Here is a 20,509-nt window from a genome sequence, read left to right as displayed (position 1 = left end):
GAAATAATCTGCACATATACAGAACATCCATGTGGCCCTGAGTTCTTTATCCTCTCTGACTGGAATGAATGAAAGTGTAGGAATGATGGAGGACGATGTGTGTGTGTCGATGTTCAGACGAGACAAAAGACAGATAATATGGCTCAAACTAATCATTTAACATTTTTGTTATAGATTAATGAATCATTTTGTCCTTAAAAGGGTTTAAAAAATTATGAAAAATGCCTAGAACCCAGCAGTCTAAAACCTAATACTCTTCATCTACAATTACAAATGTCAAAGAAATGTGTATTATATGTAATTTCTTGCATTAAAGAGCAGAAACCTTTACATTTTTGACATTTTTGTCTGAAAAATCAGACATAAAACAATTAATTGATCATCAAAATAGTTGGAGACTTTTCTTATGATTTACTTTTCAACTAATCATCGCAGCTCTACATCATAAGCAACATTTTCTGGGCGGGATATGGCAACAGACCTAATACAGTCTGCAGAGAGTGCATGAGAAAAAGTGTTGACATTCCTGAGTATCATATTTTATAATATCTAAAATGTTATATTAAGCTTTCTGAAATAGTTCTCAAAGTAACATTGAGATGCGACGATGATTGATGATTTTGTGAAATTCATTTATTTGCTTTCTTACCCCTGTGGAGGACTAAAATGGCCCAAATTAGAAATGAATCAAGGTATTAAAAAAATTGCTAAGTAACAAGATACAACTCTTGTGCTCTAAACATTAAGGTAGCAACAGCGGGCGCTTAGTTTAGCTTAGCATGAAGACTGAGAACAGCTAGCCTGGCTTCATCCAAAGGTTAAATAAAAATCAATGCTGGCAAAGACAGTGGAACAAGAAAACCTCACCTAAGTCTTCCTTATTGTGGTCATTATTCCAAGATGGTTACCGCACTACTAATTTTGTAGTCACATGAGGTAAATATTGTAAATTAGCTTCATTAGAGTTCATGAATAACTGATACAGAGCTTAGCTCCTTTTAAATGAGGTCAACTGAATGAGTTAATATTAGATGTAGACTAGACATGGTCAAGACTGTGCCCTTGCAGCCATGTTGACAGCACTCTGTTGACACTGTGGGTTTTTCTTCAACAGGCCGGAGAGAATACATACCTGTCAGAAATTCTATATATGTCTATAATTACTAGTCGGATGTTGACATGTATGTTTTTTGCCAGTCAGAGCCTGGCAGCTCACAGTGACAACAAGACTTTTGGTGTCTTATCTAGCACACAACCCCTGTAAAACCACAATTTGTTGTTGTTACACTTTAGTTGTAGGACAGATTGTCAAAAGAAGATATAACAGCTTTATGGGTGCTGATATGCTAAGCTAAGCTAACGGTCAGCTTCTCATCTAACTCTCAGCAAGACAGGAAGTAAATGTATTTCAAACTATTCCTTTAATACTTAACAGAATACCCGAATATCTTATCTAATACCAGAATAGTATCATACAAACAGACAAAAGCACAGAGGTCTCAATCCTTTTATACACACAAATGTACTATATATCCCTGATTTCTGTGTGTACCTGTAAGATAGTGAAGTTCTCCAGTACGCTGTTCATCATGTACTTCTCCGGCAGGTGTTTAAGCTTGTGGATGAAATTGATCATATATTCACATAATGGCGAGCGGTGGATTCGAAACACGTAGCGCCCATTCTCGAAACGTGCATACTCCGTCTAGGGAAAACAGATACAATACACAAGTAAAGCCTGCAGTCCAATATATGTCAACATAAACCATGTGTGAAAGGAATTTAAAACACATTAAAGGATGAAATGTTAAATGTGTTGTGAAAACAACAGGAACACATATTCAACTAAAACTCAATTAGATGCATTGGATGAGAACATCTATGTGATAAGCTGCAATATGTGTAATATACCTAATGCAGCATATGGCATGCCAGATATGGCGATAAACATATTTCTTGTGACAACTATAATCAAATTACAAAGCTATTAAATATCATCATGTGGCCTACTGAGGCAGATGGCTCTACCTACGGATGTGTGTGTGTGTTTGTGTGTGTGTGTGTGTGTGTGTGTGTGTGTGTGTTTATATTGTACAATCCATCAGCAGCGGATGGGGGCAGGGCCACTATTGTGTCTAGTTAACGGGAAGCATAACAGTTAGTCATGCAGGGGAGATTTGTGAATCACGTCAGTTTCCTGACCACAGATCAGCGGCAAGTGACTGGAATCCATCTCCACAAGCAGCAGTTATTCACTCCTCTGGGTGATAATAATGGGTTTTGATGTGGTCACGACCTCTTGATGTTGAAATGTCACACATTTATCCAGTCAGTGATGCATACTTCAAACTACTGTTGATAATTGTTGGACCCATACTAGCCCAAAACGTTGGATTTCCCAAACAACATGAAGCACACTAAGTAAGATCAAAAACTTTCGTAACATCGAGCAAACAAATGCTTTTAAGTGCATTTATTGGCAAAGCCACTGTGTCTTTCATAACAATCACTGAATAAAGCGATGAAATATGGTTTATCATTTCTGTATTACAATGTGTTAATCCTACTGCAAATTTAGATTAATCCAGAGACTTGAGAACGAGAGAAAACAAGCTTTTGGGCATTGTAGGGCAGCCCAAAAAAAGAGCCTAAAAAATTTGTCATGACAGCCCCAGCAAGCTCAACCAACTGGATGTTACTTCAGTTGTTTAGAAGAAAGCCTCAGTGGTGTTTTGCAGTTAAATTTCAGAAACATTTTGTGGACTGCCTCCACCTCTGCATGGAGGGGGTGTGGCTAATGACTGAATTCTCATCTTTGGGTGAACTCATCCTTTAAAGTCCAATAATCTGGCTTTCCCTGCCAGCTAGATGTGACTACATGCTTTATGTGCTGACCATGGCATGATGATGGCATGGTATTACCACGCTACATCACAGTTGGGTGTTGTTACAACTACAAAAGATCACACCTGACCACACCCAGTTGTGATGATGGGTGTGTGTCAGAGGTTCAAGTGACAAATGACAGAGGCGAGTGCAGCTGTTTTGTCCATCCAAAATATAGTGTGGAGTAAGTTTTTAAACCAAAACTCAGGGTAAAAATGGTGAGTGAAGAACAAGAGGGTGACATAAATGAGCATATCTGTAACATAACTGTGTTCTCTCATCTGGATCTCAATGCCTTCAGGCTGCTAGAACATGTAGGATTGCTATAGAATTATCAATGTTTGCCTTTTCTTACCTCCACTTTCTCCACAACCTGCTTGCCAAAGGAGCACACTTTGGTGGATGAGGTGATTATCATGTTCTCAGAGCTTTCATACTGACTGGAAACACCATAGAAGAAGCTGCTGTCATCCTGCAGGTTTACACTGAGGTCCGCCTAGAGGGAAGCAAAAGAAAACATGTCAGGATCAACTAACAATATACACCTGTCAGCCTGACCCAAAAGGACCAAGGATTGCAGTCTGGTGGTTTATGAGCATGGTTGAGACTTCCTGCTCCACATCAAACATCTAAAATCTCAAGGATATAAAGTACATGCTCCATAATTTACAACAGAATATCAGGTTGTGCTTCTCTGCTCATAGATATGAATCTCAAGGAACATGTGTGTCAGTTTTACAAAGACATCGACGAGAGTGTCACGGCTCAACAAAGCTTGAGAGTGCTCTGTAAAGCCAAGAGGCATCCAATGGCCAGATCCTTGTTAACCCAATGTAACGCTGTCAAATCCGGCCTCGAGATTCTCAAGATGCTGGGTATCCCTTTGTGTGTGTGTGTGTGTGTGTGTGTGTGTGTGTGTGTGTGTGTGTGTGTGTTGTAAGACGATAATACAGAAGATTTTGAAGGCCACTAACTGTAGCTGCAGTTAGCTAGTAAACTTGGTTAGCCACGCATCTAGTGGTCCAGATTGGGAGCTCGTATCACCAGAGGAGTGGTGTTGTTTACACCACTAGCACGGGAATGTTGGACCTAGCTAGTTAGCATGCTAACTTCAGTATCTCTGCAACACAACACATATACTTCATAACGTCAAAACTATAATTTCTTTGTATTCTATTGATAATTTGAGACAATCTTTAAATGTTTTCAACTACAATTCTTGTGTACTCGTCTCCCCATGTGAAAAATGTTTCCTCACAATTTAAGTTAAATTCAAAGCTCCAGTGTGTAGGGTTTAGCCTCATCTAGCAGTGAGTCCGCAGATTACCACTAGTGGAATACCCCTCAACCCACCCAACCCTACGGTGGCTGTTAAAAACGCAGAAAAACACCAATGGTTTGTCTGTTCTAGGCTACTGTAGAAACATGGCTGACTCCATAGAAGTGGACCCAATTCCTCTGTAGATATAAGAGGCTCATTCTAAGACATGGAAAACACAACAATTCTTAGTTTCAGGTGATTACACACTAATGAAAACACAATTATGAATATTATATTCAATTTCTGCCCCTACATCCCACACACTAGATCTTTAAAGGCAGAACAAAGTCACACTTCTCGCCCTCATGTGGATGTGGATCCACCTGTCTCTGATCCTCTAGTCTAAGTTTCAACTGAGGCCACTATAATTTGATTTTGGATCAGACTGAGGTGCCGTCTCCTCCGTCAGACAGCTGGCCTGTTTTACCTTTTCCCCTGTCGGGCTCATGTCTCCTAATGGGCCATTGAGACACCGCTCAGCCTCCTCTCATCCCTTCATCACCCTGTTCATCTTCATCCATGGCTAGTGTAATTCCTCTATTTGTCTTCATCCCTGGGGCCTAGTGACCCTCCCCGAACCGCCATTCCCTGCTTCCCTAACAGCCTGCGAGGGAATTCATCCAATTACAATCATCAGCGTGCAATTGGCTGATTAGATCACGGTGGGCAGGCTGGCTGTGTAACAATTTAGCAGAGCCAGCTCAAATCGGATTCCCTCGGCACTTCAAAGGCGTGAGACAATCCGTTAGGACAGGGCCACGGGCGCTGAGGGGTGAGGAGGACGGTGGGGAGAGGGGCAGGGCAGCCAGCGGCCGACAGGGGGGTTTGCTGGAAATTCAATCTAGAATGCCATAGCTTTGGAGGTGGGCCAGCCGCCTGTCACCGTCACCATGCCAACCTGCGCCTCAGCACACCCCCGAGTCATGACCTACCACGCGGCCGTGTCACTGCGGCATCATCAAATAGGCTCTTCTCGTCTTTTATGATGCCGTAAATAAAGTTATCGCATTTTCAGATGTGTTGAGGATTTTATTTTGCTTATTTTCATGGCCGAGAGCATCTTTGCTGTTTGGTTTTTTTTCTTCCAGTATGGGTGCTGAAATGCCCAGCTGTTTTGTAGCATTTCAGTGTTTTGTCATGGATGCCTTGAGAATTGGAGGACCCCCTTGGGATACAATAAGATGAACGCACTAAGAGGGGACGATGTTATGAGCTTGTTTTCCTCCAGCGGGGAGTTTGCACATGTCATAACTGTTGACTCCACTGGGCTCTCACGTGAATCAAGAGAGTAATATTTCACTGATGAATGATTTGTTGGTTTCATGCTAGACATAATTTATCCTGCCATCCCATATCTCTTGTTCACGCTGTCTGTGTCCCTATTTCTATCTCTTGCTCTTTATTGCTGTCTTGGTCTCTCTTTTCTTCATGATATATGGCGCGGCTACTCATCCCCTCCTACCCCTCACTCCCGAATCAAATGCCATGGTTTGACCAGCTGCTCTTTCCAAGGACTGAAGAAGACTACCTCCAAAATGGTGTCACTCACCAATGTCTTTTATCTATCCACGATAAATAATGCGGCAGTCAAACATGTGAGAAGGGTAATGTCATACATACAAAGCCATCTGCACGGCGGCACTTTGAACTTGACATTCACAGTCTTTGGCACTCCGAACCACCGCAGTTAAGGCTGTATTATATATCTGCTTTGCAAGTCGGCGGTGGCCTCAATGCAACATTGACATTTTTGACAAAGTGGATCAAAGGATGATGGCAATCATGTTTCACAGCAGTGGAAATGGTTGGTGGATTGACATCTTTCTTCTCTGAGGCATCATTGTGTGCCTGGACCATCACCATCCAATCTCCAGACTTCCACCAATCCATTGTAGTTAAAGGATCCTTTAGCTGCATGAGTGTCTGGGTTAGCACAGTGACCCAACCTGAACCCATGCGGAGCCAATGGGCCGGGCTGGTTAGATCTGCAGAGCTTGTCTATCTCTTCTCTTTAAAAAAGTTATTTTGATTGTTGATTAATAATGTTTGTTTTATGTCTTTGTAAGAATTGTGTAAGAATATCACCTTGAATTGAAAATCGATTATGAGTGATGGACCTTGAATCTGTGTTGGGGCTATATGTTATGTTAAGTGCTGGGGTTTGGCATTCATGTGACAAAAGTTTGAGCGCAACACAGAGGCTATTTGCTACAGCAAACATTTATGTAGTCTTAGCTAGCTGAGGATGAAAACCATGCAGGGGAATTTAAAGATAGAGAGGCTTTCCGATCTAGACGAAGGGCATGATAGGCATGCCTAGACTTGGGCAACCTCTCAAGGCCCTCGTGACTCTGAGTCAGACTGCAAATGTCCTTAAATGTTTATTTCATCCCAGCACGGTTCAGGAGTCTAATAGTTTACATAAAAAGTACACATTGGTTACAATGTTAATTGTTCACAATTTACAGAAGGTCCAAAACTGTTTGGAGTGAATTCACAGCGAGCGAGTGTTAGTGCTGGTTTAATCAGCTGTAACACACACTCAAAGGTACACCTGAGCATGCGAACATGGCATTTAGACTGCTCACTGCCAAAGTTCTGGAAAACATCTGCCCTGAATTATTCCCGGCTTCACGCTGCTGCTGGACACAGATCCAAAATGCTGCAGCTTTCTTTCTACGGTGGGACCTTTGTGCAGGGAATGAAGCTGCTTTGTACTCGTGTTGTTGTTCTCTGCTTGCCTGTATATTATTTTCCACTATTTGTGGATATTGTGGATACATCAACATACATGTAGTATCAATTAAGGGGAAGTCCGTAGACTAACACTTATATTTTCCTACAAGCACACGCTATTTTACTTTTGTTAGTACTCTATTTATCCCTTGGAGATGCAAATTGTTTGGTAATCAAATGATTGCCACAAGAAATATTAATGATGTTTTTGCTTCCTTTTTAAGCAATGGAGCTAATCTACAAACTATTAAGTACCTGTTATGTGGTCCTATCATATCACAGACATTCACAATACTGGGAAGAAGCTCAGCTATTCTCCATCTGAGTGAGTCACTGCAGTAATTACGCATTTGTTCGGTGATTCTCTGACATACTTGTGCGAAAACACCACTTTCTAGCCCCATTTCATCATTTTTAACAAGCTGAGTTTCTGAAGTTACTTTCAGTCCTACTAACTATGCTTAACCCTGACCGCCACTGTAAAAAAAGAAAAAAAGAAAAAAAAGACATGCCCACACATAAAAGTGTAGTGTAAACGAGTAGCAAAACTTTTAGATGAAATGAATTATTATTACTGGATGTGTAGATGGAGGTGGGTTTATAAGTATATAAAGTCCTGAGCCTGCCTCTTAAGTTGACTTTGTCATCATGCTTTACTCTCTGCGTTTCCTCTGTGTGTAATGGTGAGTTAGGGGGTGTTTGTGTGTTTGTGCGTGCGTGTATGTTTTGGGGGGCTTATCTATAAATAAGTATGGGGGGGGATGCATGAGGGTTGGACTCAGTCTAATAGCGCAGAGACAGGTGCCTGGGCTCACATTTCCCCTACTGAAAGATCAGTCCTGCCACTCTCCCCAAGGCTGCTGTCACACACACACACACACACACACACAGGCACGCACACACACACATCACAGACAAATACATCCACGCCGGATGCATGCTGTGCAGCAATGCCTTCTTTGCCCACATATTAACCACCAATCGGGTCATGCGAGCGATGACTTTCCATTCATTCTAGCTTTGAATCTCACTTAAGTTCCTTTAACACCAACACTTAAGCTATCTCAACACAGTTAACACTGCTAGGCCATTAACAGCCAACAGGTGCTACAAAACATTAACAACAGCATTCACTGTACTCTCGCTTCACCTTCACGACTTGGAGAAGATTATGCTGTCTACAAAAATAGCACACAGAGAGTATTGGATGGAGCTTTTTATACGTAATGATGGGTTTTAATTGAAACGAGAGATTTATCAGGTTTGAGGATCTTGGAAGTAAAATACAAAAAAAAATGGGATTGAAGGGAATTTTTTTTAAAAGCATATTTTACCCAGAACTTGACGAGAAAGAAAGCGTTGTGTGGCCCTTTGTCAAACAGATCCTTCAGGCCTCCCTTCTTCTCTGGGAACTTGTCGTAGATCTGCCTGATGTCCACCGACTCCAGATAGGCGTCGCTGTAGCTTGGGTTGGACTGGCCGATGTGTACAAACAGGTGCTTGTTGAACTGAAGAGACAAAAGTGCATTTCAGGAGTTGAACGGAGCCAAAAAATGACAAGTGTTACATTTGCTAAATTGCCATTAACGCCAAGTGCACTGTGAGGCAATGCAGGACATCTGTCACATCGAGCCCTCTGTTCCATTGAATCATATTTATTGTTAAACCCCATCACCTGTTTCAGGGGTCCCGCCCTTTTCCTCCCACTAACACCATTCATAATTATGTGATGTGTTGGTGTGTGCATTCTTTATGTGGTAAAACAGATTATTCTGGTCCTTGAGTTGCTGTAACTCAACAAAACACCAAAGCTTTATGTATTAAACTACAATATCCAGTCTTTACCAAAACACCTGTGAGATATATTTCTCATGAATTTGACATTACTTATTGGAAGCAATGTTATCTTAAAATAGCTGCAGTTATTTCATTGTACAGTGCAACTATATGTAACACAACTGAGCTTTGAATCTTTAAATGTTTAATATTTGAATCACTGTTCATGCTAAAAAGATTATTTATCTGTTTCATTTCAAATATCTCTGTGCCATACACTTTTTTTCCCTACTGCAACAAATTGAAACATACAGTGTTAATCAGGAATACAATTCACTTAGTGATACAGAGTCTTGTTGGCACAAGCTGGCACAACAACCTTTGAATTTTCTATTTTTTCAGGATAAATTGGCTGTTCTGAGCAAAGAAAATAGAGAAGAAGAAAAGAAAAGAAAAGCAATTACAAGTAAATGGCTTTTGCCAGACAGCCCATAGAGGACTGGTATCATTTAAATTATAGAATCTTTGTAAATGAAAGAATCACTTTTATCAGCGAGGCCTCAGAAAATTAAATTTGGAGACATCTCGGAGAATTGGAAAATGTATATTTCCCAAAAAGCTGTACCTCTATTTAAATTATCTTTGAATTTACTTATGTATTAATTGTTATTGTTAGTTGTTACTACTATCATTGTTTTACTGAATTTATAATATTTCCAATCACATATTTATACATTGTATTTTTTTCCACCTTCATCTTATCTAAATGTATGTGTGTAAAGTTGACTGTCCTTGTTGTTGCTATTGAATGATTTTGAATAAAGAAAATTCTAATAAAAAATAAATAAGGGTAGTAATGTGAAGTATTGTCTAATGCAAATGTCAACAACAATTTCTGTGTGCAAGAACTTTGTAGTGATGATTAAAAAAAGGTAAATAGCTTCATGTGGAGTGTTAAATCCCTTTTGGACTCTGGAGACAACGTCTTGCCAACTCACAGTCTCTGGGTCCTGAGGTTGCTCTAGAAAGGCGGAGAACTCCAGCATTCGCAACTTGGAGCTGGCAATACTTCTACCCTGCCAAGGGGGGGCACCGGGAGACATGGACAGCCCTGCTGTGCTTTCATAACCTGCAGACAAGAGTGCAGCGAGTGCATACATGTGTGGAGTGAGTGTGACGAAGTAAAAACATAAAGGGGAAAATCCAGTGATATTGCAGCTCGTTCTCTGAGCTCTTCATCACGAACAGGTTGTCTCATCACATTGACGGCATGACAGCCCTCTGTCAACACAACAGAGGGGAAAGAGCACCCACCTGTTATGGGGGCCGGGCCGGACGCTTGCATGGCGTAACTCTGCTGGGAGAAGGGCTTAATGCTGGAGAGACGAGGCAGACAAGAGAGGGAGAGGCATGTTATTCACTGTCTCGGCCTCATGACCCCTTCTCACATACTAATTGGACTGGCTGACCTCTGAAGATGCAGGGAGCAGAGTGCTATGCTGAATGTCAGACAGCTGAAGATTTTTCTTTATAATTGCACTGATATGTACGAATTTTCCCTGAGAGTCGTCTCTGACTGAAATGTATCTGATGGTTATTAAGCTGATCACATGAGATGTACTGATGGATACTGTAGAAGTAAGGAGCGGAAAGAATGGCTACTCACTCTTCATGGCCTCCTGGTTGTCCTGGAAGAGCCCCGTGCCAAAACTGGGAGAAAACAAAGAATAGAAACTATTACTCAAGTTGATGTTACACTAGTTCTCATATAGCAATTGTGTTGTGAAAAAAATAGAAGTCCAGAGCTGATAAGTGTTTCCTGTAAAAAGAAAAAGTTTAAATGTTTATGATAAAAAAGATATAACCTGATTTTTTTTGACAACTTTAGTACTTAAAGGGTAACTCCACATTTTTTTTTTACATTGAAGTGTGCTTACAGGTCTTTGGGAGTACAACTGCATAAGTGAATAAAGTAGTATTAAGCCTGTGGGGGCTCCAGGGGAAGCTGCATGTAATTTGATAAACTGCTTCCAGTGATGTCACTCAATAGGTAAGTTGCACTGTGGGTAATGTAGTTGCCAATTTCTGAGATTACATGCAGCTTCCTCTGGCACCACTCAAGACTCCTCAAGACTTTATAAATGTAAACACATGTAAACACATTTTAATGTGTAAAATTGATGGTTAGCCACAATAAGCAAAATCCAGACTCTAAGATGAAGTAAAAGGTATATATTTTGTTTTTGCTTAGCCCTTAAGGTTACTATGAACAAGATGGTGTCATGGACTCACCCCGCCAGCAGTGGGGTACGCCGGCCTAGACAGACCCTGGAGTGCCATCTTGTTCTGAAAAGCGGTGGGTGAGATGATCTGAGCTGAGGACATGGTGGCCATACTCTGCAGGGCCTTGTCTTTGGCAGCCTGGTCCTACAGAGAGGGAGACAGTTACGTAAAGGGTGAGCACTAATCAGGCTCCATTTAAGTCGGCGCCCTACTTCACTATACAGGCAGAGCCCTAAAAGGGGAAATGAAGGGCTGAGGCCAGCTTGCATCATCGGTGAGCCCCTGCCAGCTAGAGAGCTGAAGAGAAGCTGATATTACAGTCAAGGGCCTTTGGGTCAAGAGTTAAGTTTATTGCTTTGGCAGGGGCAAGCCAGTGATGACAACCAGCTTCTGTTGGAGGTCATACTGGAAGTCAAGGCAGGCAACGGGGTGGTATGTTAATATGCTAACAATTGTATCAAAATTGTTAAATGCTAATGCAATCAAAAAGAGTTACAAATAGCCAGATAGATTCAAAGCTTTATTTCCTGTGCTGCACTGTAAAGCAATCCACCTCTTGTTTGTGAATTCACTCCTTCAGCAGTTTCCAAACCACAGAGGACTACAAGCACTTGCCGCCCAGCCCTAATGGGCAAGGCCAGTCGGTGCATTCTTCTTCCCAGAACTGGCTAACACAAGGGCATAGTTGAAATATAGGGGGTACATGTGGTAGGGATCTCAGTTACACCAAAGACGTATTTAAAAAGGCCTGTCACTGGGGCCAACCCTGTGACCGATGCCGGGCCGTGCCAGCTGAACCCTCATGGCTGCCGTCCGAGGTTGAGGGAGGAGGGTCCCGTTGCCTGCAAGTATGCGGGTGTATGCGGATGAGAAATGTAAACTGAGAAAGTATTGGGGGGACAATGATGTGTAAGCTCTCAGCGCACCACACAGGAAAACATTTTATTGGGGTACTTATCAAACGTAATACCTGGAAGGAATAATTCAGGGATTAATTTGTTTCCTGACAATTGGGTTTGGTTCATCTTCTTTATGATCATATAAGCCTCCGGCTTCTGGAGAATATGTTCACATTTCATTGAAATGTGTCAGCATCCCATTTGAAAGTAGCATCAATTAGAGCGTGCAATTAAAATAGACAATCATTTGTGCCTTGTGTGTTAATGGAATATGAATACATGGCAGTCATGGATGTCGGAATACCTTTAACAATATATGAAACTTCATAATAAGAGAGAATAATAATACACTGGACTTTTGCTCTCTCTCAATTGGATATTCTGACTTTGTGGCAAGCCTGGCTATAAGATGAGGCCATAAGATGAGACTGTTGTTCACTCATGATGGACTAATATGGACACATGTGCAGACACACATGTAATCTGTATGTACTGTCTAGAGCTTGAATTCAGCTCTGTATGCTACTGCTGTAATATGTTTTGTCAAAGGTCATAACAAAAGAAAAAAAGAGAAGAAAAGAAAAAAGTAATTTGCAAAAGACAAGAAAAGATCAGAATGAAGATTTTATACTGTGGGTAATGGGGGCGGGACTTGATAAGCTTTGGCTTCTCCCGCTTTTCCCTTTCGGCCATGTGTGTTGTATTATTTGAACAATGATGAAATGTGATGCTTATGAATTGACATGCCCGAAACAAACAACATAAATAAATAAATAAATAAATAAATAAATAAATAAATAAATAATACAGGGTAATAATGTTTTCATCCACTTTCCGTCTGCTGTCGCACAATTTCATTAAAATCATGATAATAACCTGAGCTGAACGCAGGCGCCGTGGTCTGATTACAATCTAAAAACCTGTATGACTCAATCTGGAATAAAATGAAAATTTTAAAAAGCAACATGCTATTCACACCGTTAACTCTGGCGTGACACCAGAGAAAAGCTGTTTAACAAAATTGGTGCAGTAGTGCAGTAGTGATTAAATCAAAATGTCTTTAGCTCTCCTTTTTTCTGTATCAAACAAATCAACGCTGGTTAAATCTTCCAAAATATTAATGGAATATAGAAAAAGGGGTTGACTCACGTAGCGTACCTTCAGCTTCACCTGGATCTCCCTGGCCTTCCGCCGGGCTAGAACCTGGATGTGACTAGATACCTGAAAGACAGACAGCAGACAACACCACAGAGTTAAGGTTTGCATTTATGTCACATGTTTCCAGATAAAATGGGTCTGCTTTGTGCTGAAGGTCTCACAGTGAGAATCTTCAACCCTGATCCGTCCAGATGGGGACTTTTAACCCTTTAATCCTGTGAGTTCATATGGATTGCCTCCAGATGCTCTGAAAACATGCAGGTGAATTTGAGACTCTAAGTTAACTGCACATCTGTGAACACTTCAAAGACGAATTTCCACTGCTTTTTGCAGGGGACAATAAAGTTTTTCTGATTCTGATTCTGATTCTGAAGCTATCTGACAGGTTTTGATACATTATCTCCGACTCAATGATCAACATAATCTATTCTGCTGTGCTGTTTAGTGCTTGTCAAGCTTTATCGACAGACATAATGTGGGTTCCTTTCGTTATTGTTGTCACAAGTAGTTGTGTTGTGAAATCCATTTTCTTTGTAGATTATTTGTTTCATTCCCTTTCGTCCTGTTAATTCATTTATAATGGACACCAGGGAGAATAGCCTCTACCTTGGTAGTGGCTAGTGGGGATCTAAATAAATAAAAAGAGATGAATAAATACAATATACTAGCTAAGGCTGCAGGTGTGAATATGTTTACCATAGGATACCCTCACCTGGACTTGACTGACTGCAGCTTTAGAAAGTAGATAAATGGAAGGGCATTTATTCAACTAAGTCTCACGGAGCACATTTGTCTGATTTATAGTCAAAATATCTTTTTACACTTAAGAGTTGACATAATAGCCCAGAAAAGTAGCATTTGATTGAAATATAGGACACTAATAAGCAAGAAACATCTTGTCAACTTTAAAACGTATTTTTGAGTGGCATTTTACAGTGTTTATTTCTTACACACACATACAGTGATGAACATTTTTCAGTAATTTCTTTCAGTTTTGGAACCAAATGACTGTTCGATTAGGTTGGAGGTTGACTGACTAATGGTGAGTATTCAGTAGCTTCAACCCCAGTGGGGATTGGAGAGCCTCTTGGAATCATCATCCCAGTGCTAACCTGTATCAACGTTAACCTGTGTCTAACTGTCAACTATAAAAAATAGTTGGCAATCATTCTCTTTTTTTTTTATTCACCAATCGATTAATCAAGCATTCATTGCAGCTGTAACCTGAGATAACCTTTACAAACCAAAAGACTGCTCCATCACCCCTCTATACACTGTTTGGAAATGAAATATTGCTGAACCGGATTTATTTATGAGACACTGTGTTCTTATTTTTACTGTGTAGCCCCATCATGATTAACATTACAGTCTGAATTAAATATGTATCATAAATACAGCCATTCGTTTCTCCACAACACCGTCAACACAGCCGTCAGTCACTTTACTGCGGTTGGACCAGCAGGTGTCCCTCTATCCCTCTGACCTGTCCCACCATCCATCTCCGATCCCTCACCGCCGCCCCCCTCCCCCTTCTCCTCTCGTCTCCACTCATCTCTTTTCATTCCCACATCGACTCTGCCAGATGACTTAGCAGGAACCCTTTCTCTCCACATCCATCACTGCCCATACATCAGTCCTTCCATATCAGATACCGTAGTGAGGATAGAGTTCCAAATCCCTTGCCCGTCCCGCCTCGGTCTCCCGTCCAGATCTCCATATTCCCCAGCTTCTTTCCCCGTCTAACAAGCACCAGATCCATGAGGTGGTGAAGAAACAACACCGACACATGATCCTATAGCATCTGTGCATTGGGCTCTGGCCCTAAATCAATCGTCATCTCCAGCCCTCCACGTAGGAGGGAGTGAGAAGGTGGGTGGGGGTGGGGGAGGGTGGGGTACCCTGGGTGTTGGGGCATCACTCAGCAGGAGAGGGATTTCTGTAGGGCTCCAAAAATAGGGCGCTGCCTCGAATGGCATTTGCAGATAACTCACCTGCTTCCTGGTCCGCGTCTTCCCTGTGCGAAGTTTGATGTACCGTGCAATCAACTCGTTTCGTCCTGTAAGGGAGCAGGAAAACAACAGAACTTTAGTTTGAAAATATTTATACATTTCCAGCCTCATTTTAAATACCTTCAAGCTTAACATCTATCTGCCATTACATTTTAAATTATATTTTTCCTACACATTTTGAGAAACCTGAAAGAGCATAAATATGTCAGGAATTGAGAGGTTAAAGGAGAAAAAATAATATCTATGTGCTGAATAAGACTATATAAGTGGTAATAACAGTGGAATAACCCCTTTTGTTGATACATGAGACATTTATAAGCACTCATGGAAAACTGGTTGAGACTGCTTAAGAACATTAATAAGGGCCTTAAGTTTAATTAATTTTTTTATAAAAGCATTACATATTTATTGATTAAACCGACTTACCTTATTGAGTTGTTTATGTTTGTTTTGTATAGTTTTTTTTACTTTATTGCTGTATAATATAGATACTTAATTATATATTTATTAACAGTTAACTATTAACTACAATTAACTATTAAACTATTGCATTCAAACTAAAAACTAATTTGCCAGCAGACCATCCAGTCTTTTAAAATTTTTATTGTTTCCTTGAACATATATGGTGTTTTTTCTTCTTATTTGACAATATCGAAATATTCAATTACTCACTTTTTTATTTTTATTTTTTATTTTTTATTTTTTTTATTTTTCTATTAATACAGGTGCAAATCAACATTACAGACAAAGAATATAGTCAAATAATATATGTATGTATATATACATATATAGATAAATAACAGTAATTATACATATAAGCACGAACACTCTTCAAACCATTTAGATAAAGTGATATCATTACTATGTACAATTGGCAGAGACAAATCAAAATCATAACTAATAATTCATATTCATAACTCAAACAATGAAAAAAAGGGAAAAAATAATAACAATAAGAATGATAATAATAATAATAATAATAATAATAATAATAATAATAATAATAATAAATACATAAATAACACACAACACCTGCACATTTTATAGTCCCTTGACCCTCCCCAACCCCCTCGCACAGATCTTTCTCTAATTTTCAGACCCTAACCCTAACCCTCAATTACTCACTTTGAAAGGCATTTGTTAACAGTGTTTGAGTGCCGTTTTCAATCTGCTGTAGACTCGATATTACTCAATTTATGAAAAAAAATTGGAGAAACTTTCAAAAGTCCTGAAGAAGTTAAAAAGACAAAATCACAGAAACACCCACAGTTAACCGAAGTCAGGTACAGATTCTTTTGTTGTTAGGGTTATTCCCGTTTTGTGTTGTTACAGTACATTAACAAAAAAAATAAAACACAGCTGAATCTTTGTGTACTGGAACTGTAAGTAAGAAGATGATGAGGAGCTTGTTCTAATTGTGGAGGAATTAAAATGTTTACTGAAGCAAACAATTCAATCATCACCAGTGAGCCCGCTCTGCATGCCTGGTAATTCCGCAGTATCAGGGGAGGAATGAGGAAATGTATATGCACCGTATATTTCTGTGCACTGATTTATACAAATACTTGTTTGCTGCAGTCACTGTATAAGCCATATTAACCGCTTAATCTATGTTTGTCTTCATGTCTCTGTGTGTACACATATTTGGAAGAGTCTGCATGCATGCACATACATGAGGGTTTGCAAACACGCGCGTCCAAAGCAAGAGTCGAAGCTGTCAAGTGTGTCAACGCCAAAAACTGCAAGCGTAAGTATATCACTAAGTATATACATCTGTGTCTGAGGACTTGCATCAGTGTCAGCGTGACCCCCCGAGTGTACACTGAGCTCGAATCTCTACAGCGAGTGTGTGTCTGCCACTGCTGACAGACAGGTCACATTGGCAGAGCAGGTGGAGGCTGTAGCCATGCGATCCCTCCGACCGGACTCAGGACAGACACGGCACAGGCCAGTGACCAAAGGGGGCCCAGTCTGGTGAGGCAGCCAGGCAGCTGGTGTGTGTGTCAATGTTTATGGAATATGCCTTTATGCCTGCTGTAAATCTTGGGCTTGTTCCCCCCCTTCCATCCAGAGTCTCCGGTTACAGCAGAGGGCAACGGTCATGTGGTTTCTTTCACCCTCTTCTCAAAAACTAAACCGTTAGTTTTTAACGGCTAAGATTGTAAAAACACAAATAGATATGGATGCACAAATAAACTGAAAGCTTTTTGAGATAAATTCAGTAACAGGATGTGTGACTTTTCATTGTGGTTGCATTTTTGGAGAGAAATGATTAAATAGCTTGGGAGGGCTTTTTCATGACTGCCATGCAAGCATAAAAGCTTTTACAAGAGGAATACACACACTTTTGTCAATTATTGATGATTATTTGAGAAATAGGTAATTAGAAACAATAGTTAAATTGTTAGATAATTTATGTCATTTATTTAGCAGAAATGCTTCACATTTGCTGGTTGCAAGTTCTCAAATATAAACATTTGCTACATGCACTTGTTTAATAACATTGTCAACTGAATATCTTTGTATTTTAGGCTGTTCTTTTCTTTCAGTAAGTCACATTGTGCTATGAAAGTTGTTTTTATTTTTCTAACAAAAATAAGTGCCTCACTGTTATTTACTGTTGACCTCTAACCTTTTGGTTATTACATGTTATAACTTTGTCATTTTATCCTATCAGACACTTGTCAAAATGTATATCAACTATTTTATGATTTCTTAAGTAATGGCCAAAAATGTGTTTTATGAAGTCAGAGTGACCTCGACCTCTGACGTTTGGCCACCAAATTATAATCAGTTTTTATCTCTGAGTCACAGTGGACACTTGTGCCAAATTTGAAGAAACTCCCTCAAGGCGTTTTCGAGATATCGCTTTCCCAAGAATGGGACAGATGGAATGACGACCCGAAAACATAAAAACGTGAAAAACCAACAGATCTCCCGCCTCACAGGGAGCTCAGCCTCATTAAAAATTAAAATAATCATTAGCACAGTTGCAAACTGGTACTAATAAAAAAGGAAAGACAGGCAAACATGCACAAGATCAGTTACAGGGTGCATTACTCATCTTGTGCTCTCAAAGGAGATATATCACGCTCCCACACAGGACTCCACACGTCCACCAAGCACGCGCGCACACACACACGCAGTCATACAAGAGTTTGTTAGACTTGCACCACCTCTTAAACACGGCCATTTTTCCTTTGGCACCACATCTCCATGTGAATTAACACACAGATCAGTCACGACACACAACCTGGTACAAACTCCTCACATTTTCCTTTACATAGTGACGCTTGGGTCAGACCTCACAACGCTCCACAAACCAGCCAATCAAACGACCCCAAATGGTGAAAAGGGGAAACCTGAAGCTTGGCTGAACCTCCATCAGAGGTTTTGTCAGGCAATAAAAGTGATCAGATTTTGCGCGGAATGCAAAACACCGTTTCTGTCTGGTGCTCATGTGAACCAGCCGTCCTCGCAGTCTGCTTAGACATGAGTTTCTACTTAATGCTTTAAGAAAGCATGTGTGTTGTGTTGTGTTGCTAAGCCCAAACAGAACAACTTAGATTTCCCTGCTTGGTATACAAACTTTTCTATAAAGTGTAAGATACCACTTTTTAAAGGCTTGAATGAAACAAGAGGATTTCCTAATGAAAATGTGTGACTGCTGTAAGAGAACATATTAGTCATTATTAGACATTATTTATTTACAATTTTTAGTTTGAGTGTATTTTTTAGCAACACTTTACATGAAGTCAGACAGGGCAAGGAACACATGCAGTCAGACAGGTTGCAAACAAGACAACAGTCGACTCAGGTTGTCTGAACATTTTCATTCTGAGGTTAAACTGAGGAAAGTTGAGACCCACATCTCACAGAAATTGGGGATTGGCTGATGTGTTTGCTTCAGGGCCGATACAGAAACCGATAATTAGTCATTAAAGAGACTGGTAACTGATATTGGGAAAAGATTTATTATTACATAAAAAATGAAAATCTTATGGTCAGAATTTAGAATGAACATTGATAAAATATAGCTATGAACAATTAGTTCAAGTACTGTTTTTAAGTACAATTGTGGGGTACATTTATTATGGTATTTCTATTTCTCCACTACATTTTAAAGGCAAATAGTGTATGTTCTGCTCCACTACATTCATTTGATATCTTTACTTATGAATCATTTTGCAGATTCACATCATCAATTTAATTTAGTGTCAATCAGACCACAAAAAGTCCAATATTATTAAAAATATCAGATCCGCTGCTCATATCCAGCGTGAAACCATTTCACACACATATTGCAACGTAAGCTACTTAGGTATGTTTGTAACAAGTTACAGAAGGATAATAGTGATTTTAACTGAACTCTCAATGTTTTCCTGAACCTAACCAAGCACTTTTTTGCCTCGGCCAAACCAAACATTACGTTGCAATGGTCCCGTTGTTTCGGTAAAGGCGATACATGTCGTTTTGCAAGGCACTGACAAGCGACCTATTCAGTCATTTAGGAATGAGGACGTGTTGGCTGGAATATGGTTTCCACTTTGTGGAATCAGCTGGACCAATAAATCATCAGTGAAACAATATACAACGTTGTTGGTCCACGCACAATAGAATGACAAACAGAGGCCTTTTCTGACGTGACCCCTCATCAAAAGGACAAAATTGGTCTCTGCATTTGGTTATGTTCAGGCACAAAAAATTAAGACATTCAGGGAAAGATTATGGTTTTAGTGAAATCACTAAGATTTATGATGACCCATCCCTTCAAGTCAAACTCCTCCCTTCCTTCCTTGGTCATATCATATTTGCTATGTCACCTAGAGGACTTTGTCGCTTGACTGTTAACATTAGGCCCTTTTGGGGAACTTGCTGAAATGACTGGGAGGACAGTCTCGCTTTTGTTGCACAGTTGATCAACAGGCTGCACTCAGTGTTTGATATGTTTTTAACTGTCTTATTGTTTATCTCTTATAAACAGTATGCACGCAGGACTTCATGGAAAGCTAGTGGATTATCCTCACTTCATGGGAAGAGAGTGGATTGTCCTGATGAAACAAAGCAAACGAAAAGGGAATTGTAACTGAATTTAAACATCTCAAATATAAAGAACGGGTTTTGTCACCAGCCAAGTTTCATTAGCAAGAAAGCAGTTGATCTGTGTCCTTGTAAAGTTCCAGGCCCCTGCAACACACACGCACACACACTACCCAGCTGTAGACCTGCCATTGTGAGGGGCTTTTGTGGACTAAACCCCTCTGTTAAATGCCGTCTACTCCAGTTTATACACACAGTCGCACACATAGACACAGACATAAACTGACGCACACACACCAGCCCCAGTCGCAGCATTCATTCCGTCTCAATCTTATTTTCCTTTCAGAGCCGTAACTCCTCAACCGTTTAGCGTTTATCGGGAGGTGCACTCGCTGGCCGAT

At 40.2% G+C, this 20,509-nt stretch overlaps 1 protein-coding gene across 4 annotated transcripts in view; it reads right to left on the bottom strand.

The window, feature by feature from the left end:
- tead4 (TEA domain transcription factor 4) overlaps positions 1–20,509 on the bottom strand; it is a 43,060-nt gene that overhangs the window by 2,156 nt on the left and 20,395 nt on the right. For 2 of the 4 annotated variants that reach the window (XM_030424577.1, XM_030424580.1), the window contains exons 3-11: positions 15,051–15,115; positions 13,051–13,122; positions 11,012–11,146; positions 10,386–10,429; positions 10,034–10,095; positions 9,718–9,848; positions 8,278–8,451; positions 3,242–3,382; positions 1,553–1,705 (exon numbers count right to left, since the gene is read on the bottom strand). In XM_030424577.1, the coding sequence (XP_030280437.1) occupies positions 1,553–1,705; positions 3,242–3,382; positions 8,278–8,451; positions 9,718–9,848; positions 10,034–10,095; positions 10,386–10,429; positions 11,012–11,146; positions 13,051–13,122; positions 15,051–15,115 (977 nt within the window). Of the gene's footprint in view, positions 1–1,552; positions 1,706–3,241; positions 3,383–8,277; positions 8,452–9,717; positions 9,849–10,033; positions 10,096–10,385; positions 10,430–11,011; positions 11,147–13,050; positions 13,123–14,711; positions 14,790–15,050; positions 15,116–20,509 lie in introns of those variants that run through there. The other 2 variants (XM_030424579.1, XM_030424581.1) reach the window with 2 other exon arrangements.

Source organism: Sparus aurata, chromosome 8, assembly GCF_900880675.1.
Source record: "Sparus aurata chromosome 8, fSpaAur1.1, whole genome shotgun sequence".
Classification (NCBI taxonomy): Eukaryota; Metazoa; Chordata; class Actinopteri; order Spariformes; family Sparidae; genus Sparus; species Sparus aurata.
This window is presented reverse-complemented; position numbering and strand designations above follow the sequence as displayed.